The 13,846-nt window shown below is 47.4% G+C and overlaps 1 protein-coding gene, 2 non-coding genes and 1 pseudogene across 3 annotated transcripts; 1 reads left to right on the forward strand and 3 right to left on the reverse strand.

The window, feature by feature from the left end:
* The first annotated feature begins 1,321 nt into the window (after window positions 1-1,321).
* Window positions 1,322-3,394, forward strand: LOC121536203 (mediator of RNA polymerase II transcription subunit 14-like). Its single transcript, XM_041843475.2, has 4 exons — window positions 1,322-1,539; window positions 1,648-1,773; window positions 2,224-2,413; window positions 2,554-3,394. Exons 1-4 carry the CDS (start codon window positions 1,354-1,356, stop codon window positions 2,625-2,627), a joined length of 576 nt encoding a protein of 191 aa, XP_041699409.2. The 5' UTR covers window positions 1,322-1,353; the 3' UTR covers window positions 2,628-3,394.
* An 8,157-nt stretch (window positions 3,395-11,551) lies between these two features.
* Window positions 11,552-11,697, reverse strand: LOC121537179 (annotated as a pseudogene).
* A 59-nt stretch (window positions 11,698-11,756) lies between these two features.
* LOC123482782 lies at window positions 11,757-11,921 on the reverse strand. Its single transcript, XR_006657925.1, has one exon. It is a non-coding gene; the product is annotated as a U1 spliceosomal RNA (small nuclear RNA).
* Window positions 11,922-12,104: 183 nt separating this feature from the next.
* LOC123482781 lies at window positions 12,105-12,265 on the reverse strand. Its single transcript, XR_006657924.1, has one exon. It is a non-coding gene; the product is annotated as a U1 spliceosomal RNA (small nuclear RNA).
* Window positions 12,266-13,846: the final 1,581 nt, after the last annotated feature.

Raw genomic sequence — 13,846 nt, forward strand, 5'->3', positions numbered from 1 at the left:
CCATGCCAAAAGAGTTGAAAAGGAAAGTTTTGATTGAGGAAAAGAAGGGTTCAATTCTGGCTTTACTGGCAGAGGGATACAGTGAGCGTCAGGTTGCTTCCATCCTTAAAATGTCAAAGACATCGGTTCATAAGAACAAGGTCAAGCAGCAGACATTGGGGACAACAAAGCTACAGACCGGCAGAGGGCGAAAACGACTCTCTACTGACCGGGATGACCGCCAACTCATTCGAATGTCACTCAACAACCGTAGGATGACATCGAGTGACCTACAAAAAGAATGGCAAACGGCAGCTGGGGTGAAGTGCACGGCGAGGACGGTTCGAAACAGGCTCCTAGAAGCAGGGCTGGAGTCGTGCAAAGCTAGAAAAAGCCCTTCGTCAATGAGAAGCAAAGAAGAGCCAGGCTGAGGTTTGCAAAAGACCATAAGGATTGGACTGTAGAGGACTGGAGTAAGGTAATCTTCTCTGATGAGTCCAATTTTCAGCTTTGCGCAACACCTGGTCGTCTAATGGTTAGATGGAGACCTGGAGAGGCCTACAAGCCACAGTGTCTCGCACCCACTGTGAAATTTGGTAGAGGATTGGTGATGATCTGGGGGTGCTTCAGCAAGGCTGGAATCGGGCAGATTTGTCTTTGTGAAGGACGCATGAATCAAGCCACGTACAAGGTTGTCCTGGAAGGACACTTGCTTCCTTTTGCTCTGACATTGTTCCCCAACTCTGAGGATTAGTTTTTCCAGCAGGACAATGCGAGTCACAGCCAGGTCATTCAAGGTGTGGATGGAGGACCACCAGATCAAGACCCTGTCATGGCCAGCCCAATCTCCAGACCTGAACCCCATTTGAAAACTTCTGGAATGTGATCAAGAGGAAGATGGATGGTCACAAGCCATCAAACAAAGCCGAGCTGCTTGAACTTTTGCGCCAGGAGTGGCATAAAGTCACCCAACATCATTGTGAAAGACTGGTGGAGAGCATGCCAAGACGCATGAAAGCTGTGATTGAAAATCAGGGTTATTCCACCAAATATTGATTTCTGAACTCTTCCTGAGTTAAAACATTAGTATTGTGTTGTTTAAAAATGAACATGAACTTATTTTCTTTGCATTATTTGAGGTCTGACAACAATGCATATTTTTTGTTATTTTGACCAGTTGTCATTACAATATTTTTTATTTGGAATTTGGAAGAAATGTTGTCAGTAGTTTATAGAATAAAACAAAAATGTTAATTTCACCCAAACACATACCTAATAAATAGTAAAACCAGATAATTTTTGCAGTGGTCTCTTAATTTTTCCTAGAGCTGTATGTGTGTGTTGTGTACTGTTAGGCTCTGCCTGAAAAGTTAAATGACTCACTCTTTCCTCCCCACGTCCTTTTTCTCTCCCTGTCCCTTTATCCTCCCCCCTCCCTCCTCCTCTCTCCAGGTGGCTGGCCCACCATTCAAGTACAACACGCTGAATGCCTTCACCAAGCTGCTGGGGGCCCCTACCAACATCCTCAGGGACTGTGTCCGCATCATGAAGCTTGAACTGGTGAGGTCCTTTTCCTCTGGCTGTGTGTGTGTGAGAGAGAGAGAGAGAGAGAGAGAGAGATATGTGTAATGATTGTGTAGCTCTCTAACTTCTGTCCTCTCTCTCAAGTTCCCTGACCAGGCCACCCAGTTAAAGTGGAATGTCCAGTTCTGTCTGACCATCCCCCCCAGCGCCCCTCCCATTGCACCCCCAGGAACCATCGCTGTGGTGCTCAAGTCCAAAATGCTCTTCTTCGTAAGTACTGGTTTTCCCCTGCTTGCTAGTTTTATTAATTAATTAAAGCAGTTGATTGGCCAAAGTGTCCACTCACCTGTTGTCCCTTAGTCGGAGTCAGTCTCTGTTTGCTGGCTTTCATCCTTCCCCTGTAATGTAGTTTAGTCAGTTGTCATAGCTGCATATCAGTTAGGTAGGGCGGCAGGTAGCTTAGTGGTTAAGAGCATTGTGCCAGTAACCGAAAGGTCGCTGGTTCTAATCCCGAGCCGACTAGGTGAAAAATCTGTCTGTGCCTTTGAGCAAGGCACTTAACCCTAATTGCTCATGTAAGTCGCTCTGGATAAGAGCGTTTGCTAAATGACTAAAATTTTTAAAAAATGTAGGTGTCACAACCTATCTTACAATTCCATTGAAGTGCACTGAAGTTGTGACATAACTAACCCTGTACTCTCCCTGTATTCTCCCCTTCAGCTCCAGCTGACCCAGAGGCTGACGCTGCCCCAGGAGCCGGTCAACATCATTGTTCCCATCGTATACGACATGGCCACAGGCCTGACCCAGCAGGCTGACATCCCCAGACAACACTCCTCCTCTGGGGCAGCAGCACTTATGGTCTCCAACATCCTCAAGAGGTTCAGCGAGCTGCACCCAGCACGACAGGGTCAGTGGGATTTTCTGCACACAGAAATAGAAGATAGACTGAAATATTTGATTGGGACTCTGACAGAAAAGCTAGAAATACAACATTGGTTTAGATGGGTTTTTTTTCTTCGTATTATATTGATGTTTTTGTCTCCTCAGGTGAGTGCACTATCTTTGCCTCAGTTCACGAGCTCATGGCCAACCTCAACCTGCCCCCTGGTGGTCGCCAGTAGCAACCGCACCTCCCTAGCCGGAAACGGAAACGGAACCAGAACCGGAACACGACTCAATACGGTTCCATTCTGGAACAGGGAAAGGTTCCTTTCTGGAGTCTCATGAACAGGAGATGACGTGTGCCCACTGGATTTCCTAATGCAACATATCTCCTCTCTGCCTCAGCCAACTGACCTAAAACTGATGTACAGTTAGTTATTTTGTCAAAAAAGGGAGCAGAATTATGCAGAACCATCAGTTTTTATTCTTGATAAAGAACACATTAATGACCCAAATAAAGGAACAACTGCAGGTGTGAGTGTATCTTGAAAGAGAGACAAGTATTCATTGTAAGAAGAACTTCAAAAATATTTTTATTTTTTTCCTCCAGATGCACTTCTTATCAAAGGATTCACAAATTCAGAATATAGGTGTTTACCTAAAGATGCACATTGTTGTATATTTCAGCATTGAAAAGGATAATAAGCCAGTTGGATGAGTAGGACTTTTGCTAGAGCGTGAATTCACATTCGTTCTTTTTTTATAACGCAAGATATCAATACTGTTGTGGTACTGGGGCTGAATTCTATCTTAGTACACTATTTAAATGTCTTATTCCCTTGATGTCAAACCTAGTCCCTTCCTAGTTCAAACGGGTCACTTTGAACACTGTAAAACTGTGACAAACTTTATAAGCCAGCTGTATTGTATTATGACTGCTTTTGAGTCCTGAATGAAGATCCAGTCTGTCTTTGATTACTATTTAATAAACCAATTTAAAAAATGATTTGGTTTTGTCAATTTGTGTTGTGATGTCACGAGAGGCTGTGTCCTGGAGGGACGTTACATCCCCCTGAGGTGGCTGCAAACCCAGACAGCTATGGCTCCATCTGCTGGTATGGTCGGGAACTCCACCCCTCTATGGCCAATCTTCCTACGCAGCTGAAACAAATGAGGAGCTGATGAGCTGAAGGTTTGGGAAGGGAAGAGACACAGTCTCCAACCTGGGCTCTCTGGAGGACAAGAGTGCTGCACGTCCCCTTCCATGAGGAATATAAGGATTTGGAGATACTTACCTTTGGGAAATACTCACCTTTGGATATATGCACCTGTGGAAATACGTGAGAGACATTTGGAAGGACTTTTTGCTGGGTTGGCCACTAGCTGCAACGTGGACTACAGTAAGGCTGGGGAAAAGTTATCTGAGCGAGTGAGAATTATGATTTTGGAGGTGGAAGAGACATCCCTGAACTGTTAACCCTTAAAGAGCCACAAGAGAACAGAATTTTGTTATATTTTCGTTAATTTCCCAAGACCCATAATAAAATCCTTGTTTTGTTTGAACCTTGTCTCCTTGCACTACTTGAGCAATCCCGCTGAAAGCTGTGTAGCCTCTCGTGACGTCACAGATGGTGGAGAATACGGGCACGCTCAAGCGTTAATAGTGCATGTCAGAGGAGGATACCGAAGGTTTGATCACCCAGTTTTCCAAGTTGGCCGTAGGCTCCCCCGCCGACTGAAATGGAGGACATATTGAAAGCCCTTGTTGCTGGCCAGCAAGCCCAGATGCAAGCAAACGTGGCTCTCTTGGAGGAGCAAAAGAAAGCCAACCTTCTGAAGGCAGAGGAATTGCAGTTGCAGAGACAGAGGGTGGTCCAAAATACCCGCCCAATAAAGGCAAGTGACTTTATATCTAAGATGGGAGCTACCGATGACATTGAGGCATACCTGCATGCATTTGAGGCCACGGCCACTAGGGAAGCCTGGCCCAAGCAACAGTGGGTTGGTCTGTTAGCCCCCTTTCTAACCGGGGAATCGCTGAATGCTGTCCGGGACCTGGGCCCTGACCAGGTTACTGACTATGATGCCCTGAAGTCTGAGATCCTCAGCAGATATGGACTCACAAAGTTTGGTATGGCCCAGCGCTTTCACAGCTGGACCTTCCAACCAGACCAACCTCCTCGGGCGCAGATGCATGAACTTGTCCGAATCGCAAGGAAATGGCTGGATCCGCAGAGGAATACAGCAGCGGCGGTGGTGGAGGCCGTTGTGGTGGATCGTTACCTACGCGCCCTGCCTTATGAGGCAAAACGGTTCATCAGTCAACAGGCCTTGACCACGGCTGATCTGACCGTGGAAGCTGTGGAAAAGTACCAGGCCACAGCGGAGATGCTGAATGCTTCCCGAAAAGACCCCAGGAGTGCGGCCCCACCACAAATGGGAAGAACCCGTCCAAAGGACCCCAAGGTCTCGAACCCAGCCACGTCAGGACTTATCCCGGCTCCAGGGGGAGCCAGAAACCAGACGGGTCCAAGAAGAGTACACCAGGAGGGGGAAACTTCGACAGTGTTACCGGTGTGGGGAGATGGGACATATCTCCTGGCAGTGTGGGAAACCAGCCGATGAACCTATGCCCACTGCGGAGTCCTCCAGCTCAGCACCCACACACCGTTTTGCCTCGCTCTTGGGAGTCGTAGATGGCGGCCCAGATCGACCCCCCCCACCTGCCCGGTAACTGTGAATCACCATGATGTGGAGGCCTTACTGGATTCTGGTAGCCGGGCCACCCTGGTGCGTAAGGATTTGGTGGGCCCAACGTGTCTGACCCCGGGAAAGTCCTCCCAGTTTCCTGTGTCCATGGGGACACCAGAGAATACCCCATTACTGAACTTACAATGACCAGCACACGGGGAACCATACACACGACGGCGGGGGGTGGTTGATTCCCTCCCCGTCCCTGTCCTAATTGGACGAGACTGCCCAGCCTTTTACCCACTCTGGAGAGAGTCTCAGGAGAGGATAACCCGAGTACCTCGGAAACGGAGAGGCAAGACTCATCCTGGGAAGGCTCCGGTGCAATCCTCCGAGTTACTCACTCCCGCCCGGGCTCTGATAGGGATGGCAGGTGCCCAGACCGACACCGAGACTGGTCCGGATACGGGGAGAAGAGAACGCAGCCCAGGAAAGTGCTCCGTTCTCCAGTGAAGAAGACGTCCCAGGCACCCAAGAGCTTCCCCCTCTCACAGGCCAGTATGGTACGGCTCAATTACAAGATCCTACTCTTGCAAATGCCTTAAGAAATGTGCAGGTATTAGAAGGTGTAGTGTTAGGTGATAAGACAAACCCTACTTACCCCCATTTCGCAGTAAACCGGGGGTTAGTATATCAGATAGTCAAGAAAAATGATGAAGTGCATGAACAGCTCCTCGTGCCACAGCCCTATCGGGCCACAGTACTCAACCTAGCACACACACACCCGCTAGGGGCCCACTTGGGGGTAGAGAAGACTAAGGAAAGAATCATGCAACGTTTCTTTTGGCCAGGAGTACACAAAGAGATAGAGAACTACTGCCGTAGTTGCCCTGAGTGTCAGCAGGTTGCGCCAAAGCCCACATATAGAAACCCGCTCATTCCCTTGCCCATTATCGAAACTCCTTTTGAGAGGATTGGATTAGACATAGTCGGGCCCTTACCGAAAAGTTCCAGGGGACATCAATACATTCTGGTCATTCTGGACTATGCATCCCGGTACCCGGAGGCCATTCCGCTGAGGAAGGCTACATCCAGACAAATCGCCAAGGAGCTGTTCCGTCTCTCAACTAGTCTGGGAATCCCAAAAGAGATATTGACGGACCAAGGGACTCCATTCATGTCCAGGGTGATGAAAGAACTCTGTGCTTTACTGAAAATCAAACAGCTGAGAACCTCGGTCTACCACCCCCCAGACAGATGGCCTAGTCGAACGTTTTAACAAAACACTAAAATCCATGCTGCGGAAAGCGGTAGGGGAAGATGGGCGCAACTGGGATCAGCTGTTACCCTACATATTATTTGCGGTGAGAGAGGTACCTCAGTCTTCTACTGGTTTTTCACCCTTTGAGCTCTTGCTTTCCTACAGACCCAGAGGACTGCTCGACATCGCCAAGGAGGCCTGGGAGGAGCAGCCATGCCAACAGCGGACACTGATCGACCATGTCGGGGCTATGAGGGAGAGAATGAAGGCCATCTATCCCATGATGCGGGAACACCTGGAGGCCAGTCAGCGGCAACAGCAAGCCTCCTACAACAGATCTGCTCAACCCAGGGAGTTTAAGCCGGGGGACAGAGTGCTGGTCCTGGTGCCAACCGTTGAGTGTAAATTCCTGGCAACCTGGCAAGGACCATATGAGGTCATTGAACGCATGGGAGAAGTAAACTACAAGGTGAGGCAACCAGATAAAAGAAAAACTGAGCAGATTTATCATGTTAACCTTTTAAAGAAGTGGCACGCCAGAGAGGCGCTGTTCAGCTGTCTACCCCCCACAGAGACCAAGGAACCGGCGCGAGAAGAGGTTCAGCTGGGTCCAAATCTGTCCCCACATCAACGACAGATGGCCCTGGAACTCGTGGAGCAGAACCAGGATGTCTTCTCCTCCCTTCCCGGTCACACAGAGGTGGTCCAACATGAGATCCGCACCATGCCTGGCCGAACGGTAAACCAGCGCCCGTACCGCGTGCCAGAGGCTCGTAAAGTGGTTATACAGAAGGAGGTAAGGAAGATGCGGGAGTTGGGAGTAATCGAAGAGTCCCACAGTGCCTGGGCAAGTCCCATCGTACTAGTTCCCAAGCCAGACGGTTCAGTACGATTTTGTAATGACTATCGAAAGTTGAATGAAGTGTCTGAATTTGATGCATACCCAATGCCTCGTGTCGATGATTTAATAGACTCCTTGGGGCATGCTCGTTTCCTAACCACTCTTGATCTCACAAAGGCTACTGGCAGGTGCCCCTGACCCCGGCGTCTAAGGAGAAGACAGCCTTTGCCACCCCGGAGGGGCTCTACCAGTATACCCGACTTCCGTTTGGTCTCCACGGGGCACCTGCCACGTTCCAACGCCTGATGGATCGAGTCCTTGCGCCCCACAAGAGGTACGCAGCGGCTTATTTGGATGATGTTGTTATACAAAGTCCGGATTGGGCCAGCCACATACCCCGGGTACAAGCGGTGCTGGATTCGCTCAGGGAAGCAGGGCTCACGGCAAACCCGAAGAAGTGCAAGCTGGCCTTCAGTGAGACAAACTACCTGGGGTACACCATTGGGCGGGGGTTGGTCAAACCACAGGAAGCCAAACTGCGGGCCATACAGGACTGGCCGCAGCCCATCACCAAGAAGCAAGTAAGGTCATTTTTGGGCCTCGCTGGCTACTATAGACGCTTTATTGCAGATTTTGCTACCATAGCTGCACCGTTGACGGAGCTGACGACCAAACGCCACTCACGAATGGTGAAGTGGAACCCTGCGGCGGAGGCGGCTTTCCTCAACCTGAAGCGAGCACTCTGCTCCAGTCCGATCCTGGTGGCACCAGACTTCAAGAAGGAATTCATTGTCCAAGCGGATGCTTCGGAGGTGGGTCTGGGTGCTGTCCTCACCCAGGCACATGACGGTGAAGAACATCCCATTCTCTACCTAAGCAGAAAGTTACTTCCAAGAGAGAAGAACTATTCAACGGTGGAGAAAGAATGTCTGGCTGTAGTCTGGGCCCTGGAGTCCCTTCGGTTCTATCTCCTGGGCCGACGTTTCATGGTGGTATCTGATCACGCCCCTCTGCAGTGGATGGCCAAGAACAAGGAATCAAACAGTAGAGTAACCAGATGGTTTTTGAGCTTGCAACCGTTTAACTTTTCTGTTGTCCACAGGGCTGGCAAGCACCACGGCAATGCGGACGCCCTCTCCCGGCGTGATGCCTTCTTCGCTGCCTTTACCCCGACGAGGACGTCGGTCCCGAGGAGGGGGATGTGTGATGTCACGAGAGGCTGTGTCCTGGAGGGACGTTACATCCCCCTGAGGTGGCTGCAAACCCAGACAGCTATGGCTCCATCTGCTGGTATGGTCGGGGAACTCCACCCCTCTATGGCCAATCTTCCTACGCAGCTGAAACAAATGAGGAGCTGATGAGCTGAAGGTTTGGGAAGGGAAGAGACACAGTCTCCAACCTGGGCTCTCTGGAGGACAAGAGTGCTGCACGTCCCCTTCCATGAGGAATATAAGGATTTGGAGATACTTACCTTTGGGAAATACTCACCTTTGGATATATGCACCTGTGGAAATACGTGAGAGACATTTGGAAGGACTTTTTGCTGGGTTGGCCACTAGCTGCAACGTGGACTACAGTAAGGCTGGGGAAAAGTTATCTGAGCGAGTGAGAATTATGATTTTGGAGGTGGAAGAGACATCCCTGAACTGTTAACCCTTAAAGAGCCACAAGAGAACAGAATTTTGTTATATTTTCGTTAATTTCCCAAGACCCATAATAAAATCCTTGTTTTGTTTGAACCTTGTCTCCTTGCACTACTTGAGCAATCCCGCTGAAAGCTGTGTAGCCTCTCGTGACGTCACAGTGTATTTTTTTTATTTTTATTTTTTTAAAGTCCATTCTCTGTGGTGATTCACAATGAGACTGAAAGCTGCTGGATCGAAAATGGGCGTTATATATATGTACTGAACAAAAATATAATATACGATTTTGTACGTTTGCCCACTGACAAAGACATGATCAGTCTATAGTTTTAATGGTAGGTTTATTTGAACAGTGAGAGACAGAATAACAACAACAAAATCCAGAAAAATGCATGTCAAAAATGTTAAATTGATTTGCATTTTAATGACGGAAATAAGTATTTGACCCTCTCTCAATCAGAAAGATTTCTGGCTCCCAGGTGTCTTTTATACAGGTAACGAGCTGAGATTAGGAGCACACTCTTAAATGGAGTGCTCCTAATCTCAGTTTGTTACCTGTATAAAAGACACCTGTCCACAGCTCTTCTCACTGTGACTACCATAGACCTGTGTCTAATGTCCCTTTTTATTTATCCAGGGGCAGAGATTATTATCCAGTACATAGAGCACCTGCCAGAACCTATCCCGCAGCTGGAAGTACTAATACATCACAGGAGGCTGCTGAGGGGAGAACCACTTAAGATGCCACCAACCTCCTGTTTAGCACATATAATAACAATGTCACATCTGTTGACCTATGTATATTCTCAAGTATTTTTAGGAGATGTTCCATTTTTTCATTAATGTGATTTTTCAATGTTGTGAAAGATGTCTGGTTTTCCCAGGACTATCTGGACATGCTGGGTATGTTCCTCATCCAGGGCAGCCCAGTAGACATGCTGGAGAAACCCTCAATGGACGGTAGGGTCAGGGGTTAGAACAACCCAGTGGAGATTCCCCTATTGGTGGGTTAAGGGGTCAGTTCAGTTCATCTTTATTTAAACAGGATGGTCCACGCCACTCAGCAATACTTGTCCCAATAAGGGGTTTGGGAGCCCTAACAGACCAAGCACTGACACCTGATTCAACTAATCATGGGGCTCGATTCAATCCGTAGCGCTGAAGATCCGCACTGTAGTGCGATTTAAATGTAAAGATGATTTCCGATTGAGCCGACATATGCAGCGTTTACAGTGAATGCAGTCTCCGTGAACGCGGGAACATTGCCATTAAATTTCTGTTGTGCTGTAGCTTGGCTCTTCAGCGCTATGGAATTAATTGAGCCCATGCATGGTCTTCAATTTAAACCACAATTATTTGAACCAGGTATGTTAAAGCTGGTCTGGAACAAAACCTGCCCTTCAGGGCCAGAGTTGCCCATACACAGTTTGCCAGTGATTTAGGAACTTTATCTTACATACATGTGTTGCAGCAAGTGCTCTGCTCATTCCAAGGCTTCCAGCCGATGTCGGTCCTGAAGAAAGAGTTTGAGGCCATCTTCAGAAGACGTCTCTGGTGGCAGAGGAGGGCTCCAGGCTGGAGCCTCAGCTCTCAGCACACCACATCAGCTGGTGAGAGCAGAAGCTCCTGCTCTACTTCATGGACTGCATTAATTCATCACTGTTTCCATAACCCAAACCCAGTTGTGATTCATCAGTTTAATGTTATAACTTTACTGTGACAATCATACTCTGCTTTCTTGGAATACTTATGTTTGTGTGTGTGTGTGGGGGGGTGTATGTCTGCCCCTACAGGATATTGGAGCTTAAAGAAATCAGTATAAAGTCGAACAGCGACCTCACTACCAGAGGAGCTCCCTGAAGACACAAGTCCAGCCATTACTTTTGTGTCCTAGCTATGACATCACACCTGACCTCCACCTGGCTGCTTCACGACACATAACAATGTGTTACCTACCAACCTGTGGAGAGGAGGGTCAACATTTTATAAATGTTTTGAATTTATTTCCAACAGACCCAGACAGTGAATAAAAAATGATGTTACAAGTGTATTGGGGAAAGGTGGGTTGGGGCAGTGTGTAAACTGAGAAGTATAGATGGGTTAGCTGACAATGTCACGGAAACAGTGTTGTGATTCTGGATGGATAGATAAGCTAGGAACAATGACAAGAAACTGCGATGTGGGGAATCATGACTAATTTCAGCTAGTTTAATCTTGTTACTGATACCATGTCTTGTTTTGATGGATTTCATATCAATGCTAATATTGCTAAAATTATCTAGCTAGCAAACCAACAACTGTAACAATGTATTTGAGAGACAAGTGCTCATTGTGCTAATGTATTTATATAGTTTACGCATTGTCAACAATCTATGCCAACACCGTCTGTTGTGCCCAATAGATGCTCACACTTCTATAATAAGAGTCTGGTAGAAGCAGATGGTCAATCCAGTTCAAAAGGCAGGGTGGCGAGGTCAGAGCAGATTCCCTACTATCTCTTGATTGAAGTTTCAGCGCGGCATATATAGCTTGTTGCATTTCACAAAATGACTTTTCCACAAAATGATAACAATGCTTTGCTAAAACAAATGTTTCCATCTTTTGATTATTTGTCAAATTTGTCCACAAAGTCACTTTCACGACTGATTTTGAAGAAATCCATAAGCGCGGCACAAGGTCAGTTGACAAACAACATCCTCAAGCAACAGTTTATCATAAAACAAGACATCAGGGGGAGCGCGAACGCAGTCCCCACATTCAGAAATTATGCAATCAAGATTTCCACATTTTGGAACTTCGCATGAGTCAGCACAGCCAGAGCACAAAGGCTTGACCTTGTTGCGTTTAACAAAATGAAGTTTCCACAAAATGATAACAATGCTTTGCTAAAACAAATACTTCCACCTTTTGATTATGTGTAACATTTGCCCACCAAGTCTATTTCACAGCTGATTTCCCCCACTACCAGAAATTATGCAATCGAGATTTCCACATTTGGGAAAATCGCAGGGGTCAGCACAGCCGGAGTGCAATGGCTGACCCTCACCCTGGGTGAACCGCCTTCATGATCACGGTATCTCCCTTGCCAGGTACGTATGACTTGTACACGTCGGTGGAGGGCAGGTCTTTCCAGTGCCAACCTTTTCGGCTGACGGTAACCACTTTTAGTTTAATAATATTCCACAAAGTCACTTTCACAACTGATTTCAATTATAAGCGCAGCACAAGGTCAGTTAATGCACAACAATCTCAAGCAACAGTTGCTCATTAAACAAGACATCAGGGGAGAGCACGAACGCAGTCCCCCACTACCAGAAATTATGCAATCGAGATCTCCACATTTGGGAAATTCGCAGGGGTCAGCACAGCCGGAGTGCAATAGCTGAGCCTTGCCCTGGGTGAACCGCCTTCTTGATCACGGAAGAAACACAAAAGAACTGTCAATCTCCCTCGGCCTGGGGCTCCATGCAAGATCTCACCTCGTGGAGTTGCAATGATCATGAGAACGGTGAGGAATCAGCCCAGAACTACACGGGAGGATCTTGTCAATGATCACAAGGCAGCTGAGACCATAGTCACCAAGAAAACAATTGGTAACACACTACGCCGTGAAGGACTGAAATCCTGCAGCGCCCGCAAGGTCCCCCTGCTCAAGAAAGCACATATACAGGGCCGTCTGAAGTTTGCCAATGAACATCTGAATGATTCAGAGGAGAACTGGGTGAAAGTGTTGTGGTCAGATGAAACCAAAATCGAACTCTTTGGCATCAACTCATCTCGCCGTGTTTGGAGGAGGAGGAATGCTGCCAATGACCCCAAGAACACCATCCCCACTGTCAAACATGGAGGTGGAAACATTATGCTTTGGAGGTGTTTTTCTGCTAAGGGGACAGGACAACTTCACCGCATCAAAGGGACGATGGACGGGGCCATGTACCGTCAAATCTTGGGTGAGAACCTCCTTCCCTCAGCCAGGGCATTGAAAATGGGTCGTGGATGGGTATTCCAGCATGACAATGACCCAAAATACACGGCCAAGGCAACAAAGGAGTGGCTCAAGAAGAAGCACATTAAGGTCCTGGAGTGGCCTAGCCAGTCTCCAGACCTCAATCCCATGGAAAATCTGTGGAGGGAGCTGAAGGTTCGAGTTGCCAAACGTCAGGCTCGAAACCTTAATGACTTGGAGAAGATCTGCAAAGAGGAGTGGGACAAAATCCCTCCTGAGATGTGTGCAAACCTGGTGGCCAATTACAAGAAACGTCTGACCTCTGTGATTGCCAACAAGGGTTTTTCCACCAAGTACTAAGTCAGGTTTTGCAGAGGGGTCAAATACTTATTTCCCTCATTAAAATGCAAATCAATTTTTGTTGTTGTTATTCTGTCTCACTGTTCAAATAAACCTACCATCAAAATTATAGACTCATGTCTTTGTCAGTGGACAAACGTACAAAATCAGCAGGGGATCAAATACTTTTTTCCCCTCACTGTATGCCGGGATTACATTTTGATCGTGGGTTGTCGACAATGCAGCTTTTAATCACAATGTTCCCGCATTTGTGGAGCATTCACAGTAAACGCTGCACATTTTGTGTTTTTGTACCCCGCTGATCTTAACTTTTTTTGTACATAATGTTTCGGACGTAGTTTACTGTGATCGAAAAGAGCTTCTGGACGTCAGAACAGCGATAACTAAGCTTGATTTTGATTAAGATTTCTACTACAACGAGTCGGTGGAGCACGACATACTGCTAACCCTGGACAAGTCCCTAATCCCAGACACTCTGAAGAGAAAGAGACGGTGATATAGAGGCCGATGTGTGGGCATAATACACATTTAGCTGGTTTTTCTATGCATTGGCAGGACAGAACGGCAGTAAGCTCAAGGGGGGTGGTGTGTGTCTCTTTTGTTAACAGCTGAGATCTCCACATTAAGGAAGTCTCGATAAGCTGTAGACCATACTATTTACCAAGTTTTCATCTATATTTTTTGTAGCGGTCTATTTACCACCACAAACCGATGCT

Source organism: Coregonus clupeaformis, chromosome 37 (genome assembly GCF_020615455.1).
Source record: "Coregonus clupeaformis isolate EN_2021a chromosome 37, ASM2061545v1, whole genome shotgun sequence".
Lineage (NCBI taxonomy): Eukaryota > Metazoa > Chordata > Actinopteri > Salmoniformes > Salmonidae > Coregonus > Coregonus clupeaformis.

Coding starts and splice junctions, on each gene's coding strand:
- LOC121536203 (XM_041843475.2), top strand. CDS start 1,354: ATGACTCACTCTTTCCTCCCCACGTCCTTTTTCTCTCCCTGTCCCTTT. Junction 1,540..1,647: donor GCATCATGAAGCTTGAACTG/GTGAGGTCCTTT, acceptor CTCTCTCTCAAG/TTCCCTGACCAGGCCACCCA. Junction 2,414..2,553: donor GCTGCACCCAGCACGACAGG/GTCAGTGGGATT, acceptor TTGTCTCCTCAG/GTGAGTGCACTATCTTTGCC.